At 42.9% G+C, this 24,496-nt stretch overlaps 1 protein-coding gene across 9 annotated transcripts in view; it reads left to right on the top strand.

Annotated features, from left to right (window-relative positions):
* LOC140191079 (serine/threonine-protein kinase MRCK alpha-like) overlaps positions 1–24,496 on the top strand; it is a 596,213-nt gene that overhangs the window by 399,071 nt on the left and 172,646 nt on the right. For all 9 annotated transcript variants that reach the window (XM_072248222.1, XM_072248216.1, XM_072248164.1 and 6 more), the window contains 2 exons: positions 7,201–7,311; positions 19,553–19,800. In XM_072248222.1, the coding sequence (XP_072104323.1) occupies positions 7,201–7,311; positions 19,553–19,800 (359 nt within the window). The remainder of the gene's footprint in view (positions 1–7,200; positions 7,312–19,552; positions 19,801–24,496) is intronic.

The following is a 24,496-nucleotide window of genomic DNA, read 5'->3' as shown; positions in this document are numbered from 1 at the left end:
TTGCTCCTCTAACCTGAGTGTGACCTCATCGCGACAGTAGAGGAGGCCATGGATGGACATGTTGGAATGCTAATGGAAAGAGGAATTTAAATGGGTGGCCACTGGGAGATCCTGCTTTTTCTGGTGGACGGAACATAGGTGCTCGACTAAGCAGTCTCCAAATCTACGTCGGGTCTCACCAATGAACAAGGTCACACCGGGAGCACTGGGTACAATAGATAATGCCAATAGACTCACAGGTGAAGTGTTGCCTCACCTGGAAGGACTGTTTGGGGCCCTGAATGGTAGTGAGGGAGGAGGTGTAGGCCCTAATTGGTCATTTCTCACCTTGCTGATAGTCTGATTCTTTTTCACCTTGGCTCTTTCTTTTGCTTAGTTTTGATTTGTCATTATCTTTATACCTTGAAATCATGATTTGGAATAATGTAGAATATACTTATAAAACCCAGTAGGTCAGGTATCATCTTGATCAGGCTTCCCACCAAAGAAATAGGTAAAAGGGTAAAATATGTTACTGCTTCTCTATTTAACCCCACATTTCCACATTAGTTTGTGACTTCATCTTCCTACACCTGGTCACTGTCATAGCATGTCTTCTGTGCATTATTTCTTTCAGTAAGCTCCTTAACCATGTCCAGATTTTTTTGTCTATTTTTTTTTACTGAAATCAATATTTGTTGAAGTCTATTGTTTGGAATGTATAAATGAATGAGTTAATTCACTATCTACTCAAATGCTTCTGAGACGTCTTTCTGAGATGAAGATTATGGGCCAAATGTTGTCAAAAGGGATTAGCTTGGATCGGCAAAGGGACTGTAAGACTCTATGACTCCACTGGCTGAATCATGGCTTCTCCTGTTCCTTAATTGGCTGTCTCGTTTCTGTCCCCACACCACCCCCCCTCACCTTCTGCCTTAGCAATGGGCTCATTCAACATGTCAACTTTCTCATTTTCTGCCAGCTTCAATAAGATTCCACCATTAGCCACGTCTTCCTCACTCTAACCATCTCAACATGTTAACGAGACCATGCCCTCACAACTTTGTTTTCTCGTATGTTGTCACCAACCACTCCTTTTCTTACAAAACCACAGGACATGTAACAGTTGCACTGTTGCTGCACCATGTAGGGATCCAAACAGTACTCCCAAGTAAAGCAGTGATTTACTTGCACTTCTTTTAAGCTAGTGCACTGTATTTGGAGTTCAACGTGTAGTGTTCTCTACATTTGGAGACAGCAGACTTAGATTTTGTGACCTCTTTGGGGTGGGCCTGCATTCAGACCACAGAGTGACTCTGAGCTCCTTGATGCCTTCGGTTCTTTACGGTGATGGGACCTGCTCTCAGGGTCTCACGACTGGCCGCTATTCGATATGCCAAGGACGTGGTCTAGAAGATTAGTGCGCCTTCAGGATTCCAGAATTTCCTGGCTCTGGGGGTGGTTTGACTTGAGGTCGGTGCTGCCACAGGAAATTGATGTGTTATGGGAGACAGAAGATTGAAAGCAGCATGCTGGGTACTGGCTGTGTGCCCGGAGATGCAAGTTATTTGGACACAGAGCTCGGAAGAAGTGACGCAACAGACCTTTAACATCGTAAATCAGTGAGTTGTTTGTTATGTCTTCCCTCTCGCTGTGAAAGGGAGACATCTCTTTTCCCTTATTAGGCAAAGAGAGAGCCTGTGGTATGTGGAATTACTGGGTGAACCAGTAGTCTTTGGGGGTACTGCAGGTCTGTGTCTTTATTGATGCTTTGCTGCACACTCTAGTGCTCAAGGGGGGCACCAATGCTTTTTTGCTAGTGGGGAGGAGGTTGTTGCTTTGCTGCTACTTATGTGTGGGTCAGGGGAGCTGGGGAGAACTTTGGGGTTCTAACATTTGACTCATTCATTCTTTGGGGCACTCCTCTGTTTTCATGGATGTTTGCGAAGAAAAAGGATTTCAGGATGTATATGTTATACATTTCTCTGACATTAAATGTACCTTTGAAACCTTTGAATTTGGTTCTGCTAACCTATTTGTCTATGGTATTCTTCACTATTATTATGACGTCCAATGTAAGACCACCTTGTCTTCTATCTGTACGTATTGTAGCCTTCTAGAATAAGTTTTAAACAAATTCTGTATGATGCATATTTTATTCCACATCTCAGATTGTGGGTAGTGATTTGTGAATTCTGTAAGGTTGTATTTCCATAACTTGAGCAGCAGTAACACAGGAGTTGCTTGAATTACCTTTGTCCTATCCTACCCTTACATACTCTGCAATTTAAAACTAACTTGTTTTTTCTCTTCCCCATTCTGACCAAGACACTTCAAACTGAAGTGTTCACCGCTTCTGATTTCACAAATGCTGCCAAAACAGCAAAATATTTCCTTTTCTGTTATTTTAGAATCAATATTTTTTGATTACAAAAAAACAAAACATCTTTTCCTCCGATGCACCTGAACCCACAGAATCAGAATCAGGTTTGTTATCACTGACATACGTTGTGAAGTCTCTTGTTTTTTACAATACTGTGCAATACATTAAAAATACCGTAAGTTGAAATAAGAAAGATAAATGAATATGTAGTGAAAAAAGAGCAAAATAGTGATGTTAGCAACACACATAAAAGTTGCTGGTGAACGCAGCAGGCCAGGCAGCATCTCTAGGAAGCGGTACAGTGGACGTTTCAGGCCGAGACCCTTCGTCAGGACTAACGAAGGGTCTCGGCCTGAAACGTTGACTGTACCTCTTCCTAGAGATGCTGCCTGGCCTGCTGCGTTCACCAGCAACTTTGATGTGTGTTGCTTGAATCTCCAGCATCTGCAGAATTCCTCGTGTTTGTGTTTTTAAAAATAGTGAGGTTTATGGACTGTTCAGATATCTGATGGCAAAGGGAAAGAAGCTGTTTCTGAAACATTGAGTGTGTGTCTTCAAGCTCCTCTACCTCCTCCCAATCGTAGCAAGGAGAAGAGTACATGGCCTGGCTAGTGAGGGTTCTTATTGATGGATGCTCACCTTCTTGAGGGATCGCCTTTTGAAGATGACCTTGATGGTGGGAAGGCTAGTGCCCATGATGGAGCTGACTGAGTTTACAACCTTCTGCAGCTTTTTCCAGTCTTGTGCATTGGAGCCTCAATACTGAACGGTGATACATCTGGTCAGAATGACCACCACAGTACATCTGTAGAAATTTGCTAGAGCCATTGGTGGCGTACTAAATCTCCTCAAACTCCAAATGAAATACAGCCTCTGGCAGTCATGTTGCAAATGTAAGTCAGTCTTCTGGAGAGTGAATATGATCATGGAGCATTTCACATAGTTGTTCCTCAGAGGCTGGCGGATAAACTTTCCTCATTAGGACTCAGCATCCCTCTATGTAACTGCATCTTGGACTTGTTGATGGAAAGCTCCCAGTCAGTCTGAGTTGGCAGCAACATCTCAAGTTCCATCATGCTGACCACTAATGCCCCAAAGGGCTGTGTGCTCAACCCACTGCTATTCACACTGCTGACTAATGACTGCACTGCCAGATCCATCTCAAACCGCAAAAAGTTCATAGATGATACTAAAGTGGTTGGTCTCATCAGCAACATTGATGAGTTGGTATACAGAGAGGAGGTAGAGGCTTGTCAAATAGTGCAAGAACAACAACCCGAGTCTCAACATGGATAAGACAAAAGAGGTGAGATTGGACTTCAGGAAGGTGCAGTTCGACAACACTCCATTGCACATCGATGGCTCTGCCATGGAGAGGGTGAAAATAACAAAATTCCTTGGTGTACATGTAACAGTCGATTTAACCTGGCCCACACATCTCCTTACCAGTCAAGATGGCACAGAAATGTTCATACTTTCTGAGGAGAATGAAGTGTGAGAAGCTTCCCGCCTCCATTCTAACAACTTTATACAGGAGCACTATCAAGAGGTGTCTTGTCCGGTTGCATTTTTGTGTGGTACGGGAGCTGCAAGGCATCGAAATGCAAGACCCTACAGAGGATAGTAAAAACCACCGAATGGATCACTAGAGTCCTCCTCCCCCCATTTGTGATACTTACCAGGAACATTACAGGTGAAGGGCCCAAAGCATTGTTGAGGATCCCTACTACTATCTTACAATCTCTTTGACCCACTACCATCAAGAAAGAGGTACAGAAGCTCTCCCTGTACCATCTTCCTGCCACAAGACTCATCTCTGGAGCATCTGGACAATGAAGATACCTATGTTAGACTATTGTTTATTGACTACAGCTCTGCCTTCAGTACTATAATTCCAAGCAAACTCATCTCCAAGCTCCAAACCTGGGACTCAATACCTCTGTCTACCACTGGATCCTCTAATTCCGGACTAACATACCACAGTCTGTAAGGATAGGCACCAACACTGCTGGCATGATTATCCTCACCACTGATGCCCCCACAAGGCTACATCTTCAGCCTTCTACTTCCTATACACTCAGTGACTGTGTGGCCTGATTCTTCTCTAACACCGTATACAAATTTGCAGATGATACCAGTGTAGTGGACCATGTTTCAAATAATATTAAGTCAGAGTACAGGAAGGAGATAAAGATCCTTGTGACATGGTGTCAATGCAAAAACCTTTCCCTCAGTGTTAGTAAAACAAAAAAGCTGGTCATTGACTCAAGAAGGGGTCAGTGCACATGGTACTATTTACATCAGTGGTGCTGAGGTCGAGTTTTGAGACTTCTAAGCTCCCAGGAACGAACATCACCTATATCCTGTACTGATCCAATCATGCTGACACCATGGCCAAGAAAGTGCACCAGCACCTCTACTTCTTCAAGAGCTAAAGAAATTTGGCATGTTTCTATGTTCTCTTTGATCCTCACCAGTTCTTGTTGATGCACTATGGAAAGTATCCCATCCAGGTGCATCACAGCTTGGTATGGCAACTATTTTCCCAATACTGCAGGAGACCCCATTGAATTGTGGACACAGAGCACTTAACGGAAACCAACCTCCCCTCTGTCTGAACTTCACATTGCCCCAGTAAAGCAGCCAACATAATCAAAGATCCCGCCCACTGCAGATCTTCTTTCTTGTCCTCCTTGCTAAGGGGTGGGAAGAAGGAAGAAAAGCATCAAAGTACATACTACCAGGCTCAAGGATACCTTTTATCCAGCTGTTATAAGGCTATTAAACAGTGTCCTTGTATGATAAGATGGATTCTTGACCTCACAATCTACCTCGTCATGATCTTGTACTTTATTGTCAGCATGCACTGCACTTTCTTTGTAACTATCCTGCATGCTGTTATTGTTTTCTCTTGTACTACCTCAACCCACTGTTGCAATGAATTGGCTTGTATGAGCAGTATGCCAGCAAGCTTTTCACTTTACCTCAGTACATGTGACAATAATAAATTTAACAATTTGCTATTTTACTGTGGGCAACAATAATACTGACAATTATTCTCCATTGAGAAACCTTTGGTTTGCTGCAGTCTCTGAGGTCTTTCTTTAGTATATTATATGATTTTGACACAACACTGATAGCAGAAATGTAGTTATAAGTCAAGGTGGTTTGAAACTTAGGTAAAATGTTAAAGAGGAGTTTTGGTAATAAAGGTTGGAGGTTTGGAAAATCTTGTTAAAGGAGCATCAACAAGCAACAGCTAATACATCACAGTGCAGCCACAGCTGCACTTCTGGTGAACATGTTGCAGTCAAGATGACAACTATGTTGTGTGTAAGTGGTCATACCTGACACTAGATCATGCAAAAATTACCACATATCAGGTGGTGCCTAAATGTTTATCAGATTGTGTGCACGTGGACCTGAACTTCACTTTCTAGGGAGCCTGGATGGAACTGAGCAATCTTGTTGTCAATGACTGTTTTCATTGATATAACAGTTGAGACTGCATGTAATCATGTAATATACTATTTTATCTGGTTGGGACAGAACAGTACCTTAAACTACTCAGATGTCATTGGGTTGTGAATTTCTTCTGTGCATGGTTTCAAGCCTTTGATTCATATTGTGAGCCTGAAGTGAAGGGAATCACTTTTACCTTGTCTCAACAATTGATGTTCAAACCACCCTCGGGTCAATATCACAAGTGACCTGACTTAGTCCAACCAAGCAGAGTCCACTGCCAAGAAGGCCCACCAGCGCCTTTACTTCCTGAAAAAACTAAAGAAATTTGGCCTGTCCCCTAAAACCCTCACTAATTTTTATAGATCACCGGAGAAAGCATTCTTCTAGGGTGCATCACAATCTGGTATGGAAGTTGTCCTGTCCAATACTGGAAGAAGCTGCAGAAGATCGTAAACACAGCCCAGCACATCACACAAACGAATCTTTCTTCCTTGGACTCACATTACACTGCACACTGTCGGAGCAGTGCTGCCAGGATAATCAAGGACACGACCCACCCAGCCAGGACACTTTTCGTCCCTCTTCCCTCCAGGAGAAGGCTCAGGAGCTTGAAGACTCGTACGGCCGGATTTGAGAACAGCTTCTTTCCAACTGTGATCAGACTGCTGAACGGATCCTGACCCAGATCTGGGCCGTACCCTCCAAATATCTGGACCTGCCTCTCGGTTTTTTTGCAGTACCTTACTTTCCCTTTTCTATTTTTCTATTTATGATTTATAATTTAAATTTTTATTATTTACTATTGATTTGTACTCCAGGGAGCGCGAAGTGCAGAGTCAAGTATCACTGTGATGATTGTACATTCTAGTATCAAATGTTTGGCGACAATAAAGTATAAGTAATGAGAGCTGACTGAACTTAGTTACCTTCATGGAGCTCTGGAAGTTTGGAACCATGTGATGAAATGAAATTCAGTTGCTGTGAATTGGTGTTTCTTCTGTTGAGCACCTGGAGTATCTGTTTCCTCTTTAAACTATCTAAATGTTATAATTTGGCTTAAACTTTTAATGTTAAATTTCACAAAGGTGTGGACCGGACTGGAGGCACATATAAGGAGAGACTCAATAGACTGGGACTGTGTTCCCTTGAGTGAAGAAAACTCAGGGATGATGAAGGAAAAAAATCACAGAAGTTGAAAATACAATATAATGTAAATACAAGATACACTCACCTAGTCAGGCAGCATTTGCAAAAAGAAACAGGTGATTAACCTTGATCTGATCTATAGAAAGAGAGTTATTGAGAGGTGGCCTATAACAATGACTCTTGTGTACCTAATTTATTACTCAATATCAATGTTTTCCCCAAACCAGCTGGATGTGCAGATGGAACAATTAGCTGCAGAGGCAACAAAGGAACGAAAGCTGCGAGAGCGGAGCGAGCAGTACACAAAGCAGCTGGAGGAAGAACTTGAGGGGCTCAAGGTGAGACTGATTGACTGATTGAGACAATTCAGAGACATACTTGATTGTCTCTGGCTTCTAACAAGATGAATGATGAGACACTGCGTTAGCTCAATGTTTCCCAAAGAGTTCATGTGATAAAATAGGATAGCTTAGCCTAGGCCAGTCAGTCGCAAACATCAACCTGAGGAAAGCCGCTGGCTCACTCAAGTAAATTCCAAAAGAGGGGAATTTTTTTAATGTCTTGGGGTATGTAAAGACTGACATAGTGAAGACTGACACAGTCTTTAGTTCATCAGCCATCTCCTTGTCCCCCTTTATTATTTCTCCTGCCTCATTTTCTAGAGGTCCTACATCCACTCTCATTTCTCTTTTATTTTTAACATACTTGAAAAAAACTTCTACTATCCACTTTGATATTATTTGTTAGCTTGCTTTCATATTTCATCTTTTCCCTTCTAATGATTTTTTTTTAGTTGCTCTCTGTAGGTTTTTAAAAACTTCCCAAACCTCTATTTTCCCACTAATTTTTGCTTTGTTGTATGCCCTTTCTTTTGCTTTGACTTCCCTTGTCAGCAATGGTTGTACTATTTTACCATTTGAGTATTTCTTCATTTTTGGAATACCTATGTCCTGCGCTTTCGTCATTTTTCCTAGAAACTGGTGCTCTGGTGACATCCCTACTAGTAGCTCCTTCCAATTTACTTTGGCTAACTCCTTTCTCATACCACTATAATTTCTCTTACTCTACTGAAATACTGCTACATCATACTGTACTTTCTCCCTATCAACTTTCAAGTTGAACACAATCATATTGTGATCACTGGTTCCTAAGGGTTCTTTTACCTTAAGCTTCCTAATCACCTCCAGTTCATTACGTAACACCCAATCCAGTATAGCTGATCCCCCACTAGGCTCAATGACAAATTGCTCTAAAAAGCTATCCCTTAGGCATTTGACAATCTCACTCTCCTGAGATCCATTACCAGCCTGTTTTTCCCAATTGACCTGCATGTTAAAATCTCCCATGACTACCATAACATTGCCATTTTGACTCATCTTTTCTATTTCCTGTTGTAACCTGTGGTCCACCTCCCAGCCACTGTTGGGAGGTTTGTATGTAACTGCCATTGCTGTCCTTTTACCCTTGCAGTTTCTTAAGTCAATCCACAAGGATTCAACATCTTCCGATCCTATGTTGCACCTTACTACTGATTTGATGCCATTCTTTACCAGTAGAGCCACACCACCCCCTCTGCCTAACTTCCTATCCCTCCGATATAACATGTAACCTTGCACATTCAGCTCCCAATTGCATCCTTCAGCAACGATTCGGTGATGGCCACAACATCATACCAGGCAATCTGTAATATTGTAAGAAGATAAGGTAGCTAAGAAAGCTTATGGGGTGTTAGCTTTCATAAGTCGAGGGATAGAGTTTAAGTGTCGCAATGTAATGATGCAGCTCTATAAAACTCTGGTTAGGCCACACTTGGAGTACTGTGTCCAGTTCTGGTCACCTCACTTTAGGAAGGATGTGGAAGCATTGGAAAGGGTACAGAGGAGATTTACCAGGATGCTGCCTGGTTTAGAAAGTATGCATTATGATCAGAGATTAAGGGAGCTAGTGCTTTACTCTTTGGAGAGAAGGAGGATGAGAGGAGACATGATAGAGGTGTACAAGATAATAAGAGTAGATAGAGTGGATAGCCAGCGCCTCTTCCCCAGGGCACCACTGCTCAATACAAGAGGACATGGCTTTAAGGTAAGGGGTAGGAAGTTCAACGGGGATATTAGAGGAAGGTTTTTTACTCAGAGAGTGGTTGGTGCGTGGAATGCACTGCCTGAGTCAGTGGTGGAGGCAGATACACTAGTGAAGTTTAAGAGACTACTAAACAGGTATGTGGAGGAATTTAAGGTGGGGGCTTATATGGGAGGCAGGGTTTGAGGGTCAGCACAATATTGTGGGCTGAAGGGCCTGTACTGTGCTGTACTATTCTATGTTCTATGTTCTAAGATCATCTACCTTATTTCTTATACTACACATACTTAGATACAACACCTTGAGTACAGCATTTGCTATCCTTTCTGATTCTGCAGTTCGGAAAGATTAAATGTACATAAGTCACCAGGACCAGAGGAACTGCACCCTAGGGCTCTGAAAGAGGTAGCATTAGAGATTGTGGTAGCATTAGAAATGATCTTTCAAAAATCATTGGATTCTGGCGTGGTGCCAGAGGATTGGGAAATTGTAAATGTTACACCACTCTTTCAGAAAGGAGGAAGGCAGCAGAAAGGAAACTGTAGACCGGTTACCCTGACCTCAGTAGCTGGGAAGATGTTAGAGTCAATTGTTAAGGATGAAGTGATGGAGTACTTGGTGACACAGGGCAAGATAGTACAAGTCAGCATCCTTTCCATATTTCTTCAGGGAAAATCCTGCCTGACAAACCTATTGGAATTCTTTGAGGAGATTACAGGTAGGATAGATGAAGGGGATGCAGTGGATGTTGGAAATTTGGACTTTCAGGAAGGCCTTTGACAAGATGCCACATGTGAGCTTGCTTACCAAGTTAAGAGCCCATGGTATCACAGGAAAGTTACTAACATGGTTAGAGCTTTGGCTGATTGGTAGCAGGCGGCAAGTGGGAATAAAAAGATTCTTTCTGGTTGGCTGCCAGTGATTAGTGGTGTCCCACAGGGGTCGGTGTTGGGGCCACTTCTTCTTATGTTGTATAAAAATGATTTGCATGATAGAATAGATGGGTTTGTTACCAAGTTTGTGGATGACACGAAGATTGGTGGAGGGACAGGTAGTGTTGAGGAAGGATTTAGACAGATTAGGAGAATGGGCAAGAAAGTGGCAAATGAAATACAATGTTGGAAAATGCATGGTCATGCATTTTGGTTGCAGAAATAAATATGCGGACGATTTTCTAAATGGGAAGAAAATCCAGGAATCTGAGGTGCAAAGGGACTTGGGAGTCCTTGTGCAGAACACCCTAATGGTTAACTTGCATATTGAGATGGTGGTGAGGGAAATAAATGCCATGTTAGCATTCATTTCAAGGGATCTAGAATACAAGAGCAAGGATGTGATGCTAAGGCTTTATAGGCACTGGTGAGGCCTCACCTTGTGTATTTTGAACAGTTTTGGGCCCCTCATCTTAGAAAAGATGTGCTGGCATTGGAGAGGGTGCAGAGCAGGTTCACAATGATGATTCTTGCAATGAAAGGGTTTTCATACGAGAAACGTTTGATGGCTCTGGGTCTGTACTCGATGGAATTCAGAAGGATGACGGGGGATCTCATTGAAACCTTTTGAATATTAGACCATAAGACCATAAGACAATAAGACAAAGGAGCAGAAGTAGGCCATTCGGCCCATTGAGTCTGCTCCAGCATTTTATCATGAGCTGATCCATTCTCCTATTTAGTCCCACTCCCCCGCCTTCTCACCATAACCTTTGATGCCCTGGCTACTCAGATACCTATCAATCTCTGCCTTAAATACACCCAATGACTTGGCCTCCACTGCTGCCTGTGGTAACAAATTCCATAGATTCACACCCTCTGACTAAAAAAATTTCTTCGCATTTCTGTTCTGAAAGGGCGCCCTTCAATCCTTAAGTCACGCCCTCTCGTACTAGACTCCCCCATCATGGGAAATAACTTTGTCACATCCACTCTGTCCATGCCTTTTAACATTCAAAATGTTTCTATGAGGTCTCCCCTCATTCTTCTAAACTCCAAGGAATACGGTCCAAGAGCAGACAAATGTTCCTCATATGTTAACCCTCTCATTCCCGGAATCATTCTAGTGAATCTTCTCTGTACCCTCTCCAACGTCAGCACATCCTTTCTTAAATAAGGAGACCAAAACTGCCAACAGTACTCCAAGTGAGGTCTCACCAGCGCCTTATATAGCCTCAACATCACATCCCTGCTCTTATACTCTATTCCTCTAGAAATGAATGCCAACATTGCATTCGCCTTCTTCACTACTGACTCAAGCTGGAAGTTAACTTTAAGGGTATCCTGTACGAGGACTCCCAAGTCCTGTTGCATCTCAGAACTTTGAATTCTTTCCCCATTTAAATAATAGTCTGCCCGTTTATTTTTTCTGCCAAAGTGCATAACCATACACTTTCCAACATTGTACTTCATTTGCCACTTCTCTGCCCATTCTTCCAATCTATCCAAGTCTCTCTGCAGACTCTCCGTTTCCTCAGCACTACCGGCCCCTCCACCTATCTTCGTATCGTCAGCAAACTTAGCCACAAAGCCATCTATTCCATAATCTAAATCGTTGATGTACAATGTAAAAAGAAGCGGCCCCAACACTGATCCCTGTGGAACACCACTGGTAACCGGCAGCCAACCAGAATAGGATCCCTTTATTCCCACTCTCTGTTTTCTGCCAATCAGCCAACGCTCTATCCACGTATGTAACTTTCCTGTAATTCCATGGGCTCTTAATCTTGTTAAGTAGCCTCATGTGTGGCAGCTTGTCAAAGGCCTTCTGAAAATCCAAATATACAACATCCACTGCATCTCTCTTGTCTAGCCTACTAGTAATTTCCTCAAAAAATTGTAATAGGTTTGTCAGGCAGGATTTTCCTTTAAGGAATCCATGCTGAGTTCTGGCTATCTTGTCATATGCCTCCAGGTACTCTGTAACCTCATCCTTGACAATCGACTCCAACAACTTCCCATCCACCGATGTCAAGCTAACAGGTCTATAATTTCCTTTTTGCTTCCTTGCCCCCTTCTTAAATAGCGGAGTGACATTTGCAATCTTCCAGTCTTCCGGAACCATGCCAGAATCTATCGACTTTTGAAAGATCATCTCTAATGCCTCCGCAATCTCCACAGCTACTTCCTTCAGAACACGAGGGTGCATTCCATCTGGTCCAGGAGATTTATCTAACTTTAGCCTATTCAGCTTCCTGGGTACTTTCTCTGTCGTAATTGTGACTGCGCACACTTCTCTTCCCTGCCACCCTTGAGTGTCCGGTATACTGCTGATGTCTTCCTCAGTGAAGACTGATGCAAAATACTTGTTCAGTTCCTCTGCCATCTCCTTATCTCCCATTACAATTTCTCCAGCATCATTTTCTATCGGTCCTATATCTACTCTCACCTGTCTTTTACTCTTTATATACTTGAAAAAGCTTTTAGTATCCTCTTTGATATTATTTGCTAGCTTCCTTTCATAGTTAATCTTTTCTCTCTTAATGACCTTCTTGGTTTCCTTTTGTAAGGTTTTAAAAACTTCCCAATCCTCTGTCTTCCCACTAATTTTTGCTTCCTTGTATGCCCTCTCCTTTGCTTTAACTTTGGCTTTGACTTCTCTTGTCAACCACGGTTGCATCCTTTTTCCACTCGAAAATTTCTTCTTTTTTGGAATATACCTGTCTTGCACATTCCTCATTTCTCGCATAAACTCCAGCCACTGCTGCTCTGCTGTCTTTCCCGCCAGTGTCCCTTTGGCCAGTTCCTCTCTCATGCCACTGTAATTTCCTTTACTCCACTGAAATACCGACACATCAGATTTCGGCTTCTCTTTTTCTAATTTCACAGTGAACTCAATCATGTTATGATCACTGCCTCCTAAGGGTTCCTTCACCTCAATCTCTCCAATCACCTCCGGTTCATTACACAATACCCAATCCAGTACAGCCGACCCCCTAGTGGGCTCAACAACAAGCTGTTCTAAAAAGCCATCTCGCAGACATTCTCCAAATTCTCTCTTTTGAGATCCAGTACTGACCTGATTTTCCCAATCTACTCGCATGTTAAAATCCCTCACAATTATCATAACACTGCCCTTCTGACAAGCCTTTTCTATTTCCAGCTGTAATTTGTAGTCCACATCACTGCAGTTGTTTGGAGGCCTATAAATAACTGCCATCAGGGTCCTTTTACCCCTGCTATTTCTTAGCTCAACCCATAAAGATTCTGCACCTTCCGATCCTATATCACCTCTTTCTAATGATTTAATATCATTTCTTACCAATAAAGCCACGCCTCCCCCTCTGCCTACCTTCCTATCCTTCCGATACACTGTGTATCCTTGGACGTTCAGCTTCCAGAGACATGCACCCTTTAGCCAGGTCTCAGTGATGGCCACAATGTCATACCTGCCAACCTGTAGCTGTACAACAAGATCATCCACCTTATTATGCTGCGTGCATTTAAGTACAACACCTTAAGACCAGTATTTGATACTTTTTGTTTTGATTTCACTGCAACTTTATTGCACTGCAACTCATCCCAATGGCTACAAATTTGCCCCATCACCTGCCTGTCTTTCCTGACATCTTTACTGCTCACTATTTTAGATTTATTTCTGTTTTCCCCTTCCTCCGCTCTATCATTCTGGTTCCCATCCCCCTGCCAAATTAGCTTAAACCCTCCCTAACAGCTCTATTAAACTTTCCCGCCAGGATATTGGTCCCCTTTGGGTTCAGGTGCAACCTGTTCTTTTTGAACAGGTCATACTTCCCCCAGAAGAGATCCCAATTATCCAAGAATCTGAAGCCCTGCCCCCTACACCAGTCTCTCAGCCACGCATTCATCTGCCTGATCCGACTATCCTTGCCCTCGCTAACACGTGGCACAGGTAGCAATCCCGAGATTACTACCCTGGAGGTCCTGCTTCTCAGTTTCCTTCCTAACTCCTGGAAATCTCTCTTCAGGACCTCCTCCTTTGTCCTATCTATGTCATTAGTACCAACATGTACCAAGACAACTGGCTGCTCACCCTCCCCCTTTAGAATATTCAGGATCCGATCTGAGACATCCCGTACCCTGGCACCTGGGAGGCAACACACCATGCGGGTATCTCTGTCAGGCTCACAGAATCTCCTGTCTGTTCCCCTGACTATGGAATCCCTTACGACTACCGCATTTCTCTTCTCCCTCCTTCTCTCCTGCACAACAGTGCCAGGCTCAGTGCCAGAGACCCGGTCACCGTGGGCATCCCCTGTCAGGTCATCCCGCTCAACAGCACTTAGAACAAGATATTTGTTGCTGAGAGGGACAGCCACAGGTGTGCTCTCCACTATCCGGGCATTTCCCTTCCCTCTCTTGACGGTGACCCAGTTTTCTGACTCCTGTAGCCTAGGGATGACTACCTCCCTGTAGCTCCTGTCTATCACCTCTTCACTTACCCTAATAAGCAGTAGGTCATCAAGCTGCAGCTCCAGATCCCTAACATGGTCTCTGAGGAGCTGCAACTTGGTGCACCTGGCGCAGATGTGGCCATCAGGGAGGCTGGAGGTCTCCCAGGATTCCCACATCTGACACCCTGAACAAAGCACTAACCCTATTGAAAGGCCTAGACAGGGTAGATATGGAAAGGATGTTTCCCATGGTGGGAGAGTCTAGGACAAGAAGGAACAGCCTCAGGTAGAGGGGCACCCTTTCAAAACAGAGATGCAGAGACATTTCTTTCGCTAAAGGGTGGTGAATTTGTGGCTGTGTGCAACTGTGGAGACGGTGTATTTAAGGCAGAGATTGATAGGTTCTTGATTGGACATGGCATCAAAGGTTACAGAGAGAAGCCTGGGAACTGGGGTTGAGGAGGAGATTAAAAAAAAAGATCAGCCATGGTTGAACGGCGGAGCAGACTCGATGGGTCAGATGGCCTAATTCTGCTCCTATGCCTTATGGTCTTATGTCATTTGTATTGTTACAATCAGTAGCGGAGAATTTGAATCTATTTCTAGAAATGTGGCATTTTAATTACTGTGATCCATTTACTAATCCGTGGGATTCCCTAGGGAGTTTTAAAACCCCACCAAGGTTATTGTTTGTAAGTTTTAATGTGCAGTACTATTAGGTAAGCATGCTACTCAGTCAGCAAATACAGAAAAGCATACAGTCCTAAAGATGTTGAAAACCCTTTAGTTTTGAGCAAGACTAAACTTTAAGGGTTCCTTTTTGAAAACCAGGGCTAGCTGGTGGTGTAGTGGCAGCAGCACTGGACTTTGAGATGGACGGTCCTGATTTTGATTCCGACCAGGTCCCAAGCTGGGCAGCAGCAGTATCAGTGTGGAAGAAAAGCCTGGCAGTCTACTTCTGCATCTTGCCACAAGAACCCTATAGACAACTACACTATCCATAGGGTCACCATGTGTCGTCGACAACTCAGTGGTACTCAACATCAACAACATTTGAAAACTGTGTCCCTATAACTATTCTATATAAAGCTTTTCAAAAGAAAAATAAACACAGATGCTGATAATACAAAATAAAAATGGAGATGCTAGATATACTCACCTGGTCAGGTAGCATTTGCAAAACAAAAACAGGTTGATGAACATTCAACTGTTCTATTGAAAGTTTAAAGCATTGACATGTTTTTTCTCTACACCTCACCTGACAAGTACTTATAACATTCTCTGTTTTTATTCAAAGTTGTTTCTCTTTAGTTTTCAGGGCTTACTGTCATTTAGTAGAAGCAAACATGTCTTTTCGCATGTATTCTTGAAGGAATCAGCATGGTTTATTTGTTAATGTTTGCATCTAAGGCAGGTGGTCAGCAGTTAAACCATGGTTAATCTAGGTTAACACTACAGTGCTATTTATGGGATGTGCTACCTTGTTGGAGCTGCTCATCTAGATCAGGGGTGTCAAACTAATTTTAGGTCACGGGCCGGATTGGGCAAAATGCGACTTCATGCGGGCCGGATCAGTTGTGCACGCGTGCATGCTCCCACAGCTTTTGTTGCCTTGGTTTTTTCAACCTGCTCTCATGTGTCTCAGTCTCTGCTATAACTACAAAGTGTTTCACTTTACGAATTTCATTTCTTATGAAGAAGATTGCCTGGCAAGCATTATTTTTATGGTTGGTATTAACTTACAGTCGTAGGCTACAAGAAAGTTGTGATGAGAAAGAGAAAAAAAAACGATTTTTGCTATTTTGGCTAAGATTGTTTTGGGAGCCACACCCTTTCCATTAATAAACCATTTGAAATCGAACATTAGCAGACACAAACGTAGACCTAACAAAACAAATTGTAAATGTAGGCTACACAACTGCACCTAATTTTTATTAGCCTGCTTCCAGCAATCAAACTCAGACAATGAACATAGTTGGCCTCTAATTTTTATTGAAGTGATCACATTTACAATAATAGAATAGTCAGAAAATGAGTGAATCACAATATTATGACGCTCAATGTTTCATAATGCATTTTGCTTACATGTCGCAGTACATCGAACAGTGTTGCTCATTTTTTACTTGGGTGCTTCCAGACACCTGACATCTCTTGGCTTTAACCACCCTGTCAACATAAGGAACCAGTTTCTGGGCAGTTGTGATTTTCATAATGTCATTTAAATGTCTGTGTGTCAGATGGGAGCGCAGTTTGGATTTGTTAATGTTCATTATGGAGAACGCCTGTTCACAGAGATATGTTGTCCTGAATATGCAAAGGATCTTTGAAGCAAAGTCTGTCATCTTGGGGTACATCAGTCCCAGGTATTGATAGAATGAGTCCAGACCCACAGTCTCAAATTTATATCTCAAAGCTGTATTACACTGAATTTCAATTAGTTCCATTTGGAGTTCCTGCGGCTCATCTGATGCTCCGTTGACGGCAAACGACGAGCAGAATAGTGAGAATTCCTTCTCGAGCTGAGTGAAGACTTGGAAACAATTCTGAAACTCACTTTTCAGCCATGATATTTTGTCCTTGTACCTGTCCGTGTTGTCATTATTCCCATGAGCGACACACACAGGCTGCAAAAAGGGGAAATGAGCTGGGTTGCTCCGGGATAGTTGCATCTCCCACAGGCCTAATTTAATTTGAAAGGCACGAATGCTGTCGTATTCAGTAACAAGCTTGTTGTGACCTTGCATGTTAACAGTAAGCACACTTAAGTGCTCTGCTATATCCACCAAAAATGCAAGATCATGATGCCAGTCTTGGTCATCCAACTCTGCCACTGGCTTCCCTTTCTCGTTCATGAATAGTCCAATTTCCACACGTAATTGAAAAAAATGTTTGAGCACAACCCCTCTGCTCAACCAGCAGACTTCAGTGTGGTAGGGTAGGCCGTGTTCAGTATTACTTTCGGACAAAAGAGTGTCAAATTGCTGATGGTTGAGTCCCTTGGCTCTAATAAAATTAACTGTTTTGATTACTTCATCCATGATGTTGTCCATTTTCAGGCTGCTGCTACATAATGACTCTTGGTGTATAATACAATGAAAATTAGAGAATTCCTGCTGTGAATTCTCTGTCTGAACTTTCTCTCTGAGTTTCGCAACAACACCTGCCTTTTTCCCGACCATGGATGGTGCGCCATCTGTTGCCACACTGACAGCATGACTCCAGTCAACCCCCAGTCTGTTCAAGGCCTCAATGAGGCTGGAGAAAACATCATTCGCCCTTGTGCCGTTTGTCATGGGCACCATCCCCACAAACTCCTCGGTGACAGTCTAAGGTGTATGAACACCACGAATAAATATTCCCAATTGAGCTACATCAGTTGTGTCTCAGTTGCAATAGAGGAGGCAATAAATGACTTCACTTTGTCTTTTAGTTGACTGTTCAAATCTCCTGTAAGGTCCCCAATTCTCTCTGCCACAGTATTTCTTGACAAGCTGATATTACCAAAAGCCTGTCTCTTCTCAGGGCACACCAGCTCAGCCGCCGTCAGCATGCATGCTTTGATGAGTTCCCCCCCTGAGTATGGCTTCGACGCAGCAGCTATTTTGTTGGCAATAATATAGCTGTCCTTGACAGCTCCATCATGAGTCTCTCAACGTTTGGTGAACACTGATTGCTGTTTTTTCAGAGCTGCTTCAAGCTCATTTACCTTTTGCATTCTGAGTCGTCCTGCATACTTGTAACATTTTTCTCTGTGTGACGTCTCGTAGTGTCTTTTGATATTGTACTCTTTTGCCACAGCCTCTTGTTGCGAGCATATCAGACACAACAGGTTTGCCGTTGACCTCACAGAAGAAAAAATGATCTTTCCAATTATCATTGAATATCCGACCTTCAATGTCAACTTTTCTTTTCTTGGAAAGCATTTTGAACTACAGCACCAAACAGTCTCAGCCTTGCTACAGGTGTTACTCACCTGAGTACTCTGTGTGTTTATACTGTGCCTGATGACGTAAGTGGGGCCCTAGTGGTCTTCAGTGCAGGGTGGTAGGTGTTTATGCACAGCATGTGGTTAACGGCCACCTATTATTTTCTAAGTGCACACAACAAGCTGCCGGCGCAGCAGGCGGCACAGACAGTGGTGGGAGAGAGAGCGGCTGCCGTACAGATACATAATAAATGGCCGTGAATATACTTCCTTTTTCCCCAAAATCATCCCGCAGTCTGGATTGGACCCCTTTGCGGGCTGGTGGTTTGACACCCCTGATCTAGATGAAATGTTAAATCAAAACATTGATCACAAATTAATGTAAAAGATTCTGTGATGTTACTGGTTAGCAGATTGTCTTCACCAAGGAAGTCATCCCTTTGTGTATTGAATTCTACAGCTTACATTATGTTAACACTGAAAACACAATACTGATAAAAAATTGTAGAGATACCTAGTAAGTTGCTATGTCGGAGCTAGCCACCAAAACTTTCATGGCTCGGTGAATGTCAAAGTAACAATTTGTTTCTTTATTTTTTAGGCCCTACAAAGAGAAAAGGTTGGTTAAATGGGATTAAGGCCGATTCAACAATTACATCAGTTTGATTGCTGGCTGAATTGGCCTGAGCCTATTCTCAGCCAATGAACTGTTTCTTTTCTGAAGTGTAGCAGCTATCTTGTCCATTCTTACAGCAAGAATCCACCAGAATATCTATTTCAACTGGCATTGTTTAAAACATTAGCATTGATTAGGATACTAAAAGTTGCCTATAGAAGTCAAAGTCCAACGGACTCTTAAATCTGTTAAGCCAAACATCCATGATTAAAAGTTAGAACCTCTAACAGTGCAGCAGTTCCTTACTACTGGGACAGTTAAATGAGCAGTAAAATATAAGTTTGATCTGTTTAATAGACACATAATTGGGACCAGCTTCTAGATATGACATTTGTACACAGAAGCACGTTTGAGGTATGAAATTGTGCGAGACGTTTTGGATTTATGTTGTCTAAAAGCAAGAAAATTCATAAATTGATTTGGTCATCACAATATAACTGTGAATTGAATATAGGATGTTAAAGTTTTTTGATATTGGGCATATGGCATGTAACTGGTTGTATTATTACAGCTCCAAATACCTTTTGTTAACAGCAAAAGCAGGTTGGACGATCCCCTGGTGTGAGCAGTACAGAGCATCAACAGGAAGTGGCAAAGCTCAAAGCTGACTTGGAGAAAAAGACTGTGTTCTACGAGGAGGAGCTGTCTAAACGGGAAACCCTGCATGCTACTGAGATCAGGAACTTGAAGAAGGAACTTCGGGATGGGGAAGGACAGCATCTCACCCTCAAGAAGGAAATAATGATTTTAAAAGACAAGTTAGAAAAAACTAGGAGGGAAAGGTAAGTGCGCTAGATTCTCTTGACCGCTTCCCACAATGAAAAGTTACCAGGAACAAGACTTTTCTGCTTGAATCAGCTGCAGATATTTACTTGGCACTAGCTCAAATGGCTGCAGAATAAAGGCAGAAAGAAAATGTAACACATATATAAATAGCAACAAAGCACCTTTCACATCTTTGGGACAATTGCAATATATAGGAGAGTGACTAAGAGAAAAGTGTGCCTAGAATTACAAGTCACCTTTGGATTTCCAATCAGTGTTACAGGGATCAGTGCTGGTACTGCAACTATTGATTATCTACGAAAGTGATTTGAAGAAAAAGACTAATTATACTATCAACAGATGTGCTGATGTTACAAAGTTAAGTGGGTTAGTGAGGTCTGAGGAGGACAGGGTGCCTGCCAAGAGGTGGGTAGGGAGAAGTTGGAGGTGTTGTGGACAGTGTGGAGGGCTGTCAGAGGTTAGAATGGGACATTGATAGGATGCAAAACTGGGCTGAGCAGTGGCAGATGGAGTTCAACTCAGATAAGTGTGAGGTCGTTCATTTTGGTAGGTCAAATATGATGATAGAATATAGTATTAATGGTAAGACTTGGCAGTGTGGAGGATCAGAGGGATCTCGGGGTCTGCGCTGGTTGACTCTGTGGTTAAAAAAGCATATGGTGCATTGGCCTTCATGAATTGTGGGATTGAATTTAGGAGCCGAGAGGTAATGTAGCAGCTATATAAGACCCTGGTCAGACCCCACTTGGAGTACTGTGCTCAGTTCTGGTCGCCTCACTATAGGAAGGATGTGGAAACCATAGAAAGGGTGCAGAGGAGATTCGCAAGGATGTTGCCTGGATTGGGGAGCATGCCTTATGAGAATGGTTTGAGTGAACGCGGCCTTTTTTTCCTTGGAGTGACGGAGGATGAGAGGTGACCTGATAGAGGCGTGAGAGGCATTGATTGTGTGGATAGTCAGAGGCTTTTTCCCAGGGCTGAAATGGCTAACACGAGAGGGCACAGTTTTAAGGTGCTTGGAAGTAGATACAGAGGAGATGTCGGGGTAAGTTTTTTTTACACAGAGTGGTGAGCGCGTGCAGTGGGCTGCCGGCGACAGTGGTGAAGATGGATACGATAGGGTCTTTTAAGAGACTGCTGAACAGGTACATGGAGCTCAAAGAAAATAGAAGGCTGTGGGTAACCCTAGGTAATTTCAAAGGTAAGGACATGTTCGGCACAGCTTTGTGGGCCGAAGGGCCTGTATTGTGCTATAGGTTTTCTATGTTTCTAAGTTAGCAGATGCCATACAATGAAGGAGAATCGAGATTTTTCACTTTGGAAAGAATAAAAAAGCAAACTAATCAGAACTACAAAATGTGGCAATATATGGGAATCTTGGTTTCTAGCACATGAAACAAAATGTTAGCATGCAGATGCAGCAGGTACTTAAGAAGTTTAATAGAATGTTTCCCTTTATTACAAAATGTATGGGGTATAAAACAAAGGATGTTTTGATAACTGTGGGGGTGGGGGGGGGAGGTTTGTAGGGGGATGGGAACCAGAGTGCTAGAACAGGTTGTGGAGAAATGTTATTAAGACCACAGACAGACAAAAGGTTGAACATGGTGGAACTAATGATCTGTGTTGTGTATATTTCAGTGCAAGTTGTAGGAAAGGCATTGGTCAGCACATAGAATTTAATATTACAGCCATTAGTGAGTTAGTGAGACTTGGTCGCAGGAGGGGCAGGACTGGCAGCTCGGTGTTCTGGGTAACACACACAAAATGCTGGAAGAACTCAGCTGGTCAGGCAGCATCTTATGGAAAAAGAAAATACAGTCGATGTTTTGGGCTGAAACCCTTCAGCAGGACTGGAGAAAAAAAGCTGAGGAGTAGATTTGAAAGGTGTGGCAAGGGGAGAGAGAAACGTCAGGTGACAGGTGAAACTTGGAAGTGGAAGGATGAAGCAAAGAGCTAGGAAGTTAATTGGTGAAAGAGACAGAACCATGGAAGAAAGAAGAAATGGGGGAGGGGAAGCATCAGAGTGAGGTGGTGACGGGCAAGAAGATAACAGAGAGAGGGACAAGGGGATGGGAAATGGTGAGGGGGGATGGAGGCATTACTGAAAGTTTGAGAAATTTGAGTTCATGCCATCAGGTTGGAGGCTACCCAAACGGAATATAAGATGTTGTTCTTCCAAAAAGTGTGGCCTTATCCTGGCAGTGGAGGAGGCCATGGATGGACATATCAGAATGGGAATGGGAAGTGGAATTGAAATGGGTGGCCACTTTGAGATTCTGTTTGTTCTGACAGACGGAACGCAGATGCTCGGCGAAACAGTCACGCACATCTGCTTTTACGCCTTTCTGCTGCCAAGAATAAAGAGGAAATTATAGCCATTAAGTCTGAGATCAGTGGTGGGAAAGTTATTGGAAAGTATCCTAAGGAACTGTATATATGAGTATTTGGATAGACAGGGACTGATTAGGGATAGTCAGCATGGATTTGTGTGGGTAGGTCGTGTCTAACCAATGTTATGAAGTTTTTCGAGGAAGTTACCAGGAAAGTTGATGAAGGTAAGACGTTAACTACATGCGCTTCAGCAAGGCATCTGATAAGATCATGGAGGATGCTCAAGAAGGCTCAGTTACTTGGCATTCAAAATGAGTTAGTAAATTGGATTAGACAATTAGGTTTGTGGGAGAAGCCAGAGTGTGGTGGTAGATGGTTGCCTTTTTGACTGAAGTCCTGTGGCCAGTGGAGTGCAGCAGGGATCGTGCTGGGATGTTTGTTATTTATATCAACAATTTGGATGATAACGCGGTTAAGTAGATCAGCAAACTTGCAGATGAGACCAAGATTGAGAGTGTAGTGGATAGTGAAGAACACTATCAGAGTTTGCATTAGGATCTGGACCAGCTGGAAAAATGGGCTGTAGAATGACAGATGGGATATAATGCAGACAAGTGTGAGGTGTTGCTCTTTGGGAGGAACCAACTAGGGTAGGTCTTACACAGTGAATGGTTGGGCACTGAGGAATGCAATAGAACTAAAGGATCTGGGAGTACAAGTCCATAATTCTTTCAGTCATTTGTAAATAGATAGGGTTGTAAAGAAAGCTTTTGGCACATTGGCCTTCATAGATCATAGTATTGAGTACAAGAGTTGGAATGTTATGTTGAAGTTTTATAAAACGTTGGTGAGGCCTAATTTGGAGTTTCGTGTGCAGTTTTGGTCACTTGCCTACAGGAAAGATGTAAGTAAGATTGAAAATTTACGAGAATGTTGCCTGGACTGGAGGACATGAGTTATAAGGAAAGATTGAATAGGTTAATTTTTAAGGGGAACTTGAGAGGAAACTTCTTCACTTAGAGGGTGGCAAGAGTTTGGAATGAGCTGCCAGCGCAAGTGGTGGATGTGATTTCAGTTTCAACATTGAAGAGAAGCTTGGATGGGTACATGGATGGGAGGGGTATGGAGTGCTTTGGGCTGGGTGCAAATCGATGGGACTAGGCAGTTTAAATGGTTTGGCATGAGGTAGTTGCGCTTTAGATTCTGTCCTGTAGATACACCTGGACTACAGTGTACACACTTGGCATTAGTATATAGGGAAGAATTTGAATTTATTTAAATCTTACATCTGTCCCACAATGTGAGGGAGTAAAAATCTTTGCGTTATGACTCCGTCACCATGTATAGACATGTGAATTTATAAGTCTAATAGCTTTTAGAAAGAAGCTGCCCTGTAGCCAGTTGGTCCTGGCTTTAATGCTGTGGTACTGTTTGCCAGACGGAAGCAGCTGAAACAGTTTATGGTTTTGGTAACTGGTGTCCTCAATGATCTTCCAGGCCTTCTTTACGCACCTGCTGCTGTAAATGTCCTCAATGGAGGGAAGTTCACATCCACAGATGCGCTGGGCTGTCCATACCACTCTCTGCAGTGCCCAGCATTCAAGGCTGGTGCAGTTCCCATACCAGGCAGAGATTCAGCCAGTCAGTATGCTCTCAATGGTGCCCCTGTAGAAGGTTTTGAGGATTTGGGGGCTTATGCCGAACTACTTCAATCACCTGAGGTGGAAGAGGCGCAAGTGAACCTTTTTTGCCACATAGTCCATGTGTACAGTCCAGGTGAGATCTTCAGTGATGCGTATACCGAGGGACTTGAAACTACTCACCCTCTCAACTGGAGACCCATTGATGTTAATTGTGGTGAGCCTGTCTCCGTTCCTCCTGTAATCCACGATAAGCTCTTTTGTTTTTTTGGACATTGAGGGAGAGGTTATTATCTTGGCACCACTTTGTCAGGGTGTTAACATCTCCTCTATAATCTGTCTCGTCACCACCAGAAATAAGGCCAAACAATAAAGTGCCATCTGCAAATTTGATCAGCAGATTGGAGTTTTGTATGGCAGCACAGTGGTAAAGAATGTGCTTCTGTGGATATTATACAGAGAGGGTCAATTCCTGTACGAAGAAAAGCTGGGTCTATATTTAATTATCTGTATAATATGAGATTTTTTTTTATTGAAGTGTAAGATTCTGAGGGGTATCTCAGGCTGGATATTCACTAAGTGACGTTTCTAGAACCATGGAGCGTAATTTCAGAATAAGGTGTCACCCAATGAAGAAGATAAGGAAGAATTCCTTCTCTTAGGGATCTGAATCTTTTAGTATTATCAATACCAGAGAATTATACAGGCTATCAATGGA

The sequence above is a fragment of the Mobula birostris genome, chromosome 2 (assembly GCF_030028105.1).
Source record: "Mobula birostris isolate sMobBir1 chromosome 2, sMobBir1.hap1, whole genome shotgun sequence".
In the NCBI taxonomy this organism is placed as follows: Eukaryota; Metazoa; Chordata; class Chondrichthyes; order Myliobatiformes; family Myliobatidae; genus Mobula; species Mobula birostris.
This window is presented reverse-complemented; position numbering and strand designations above follow the sequence as displayed.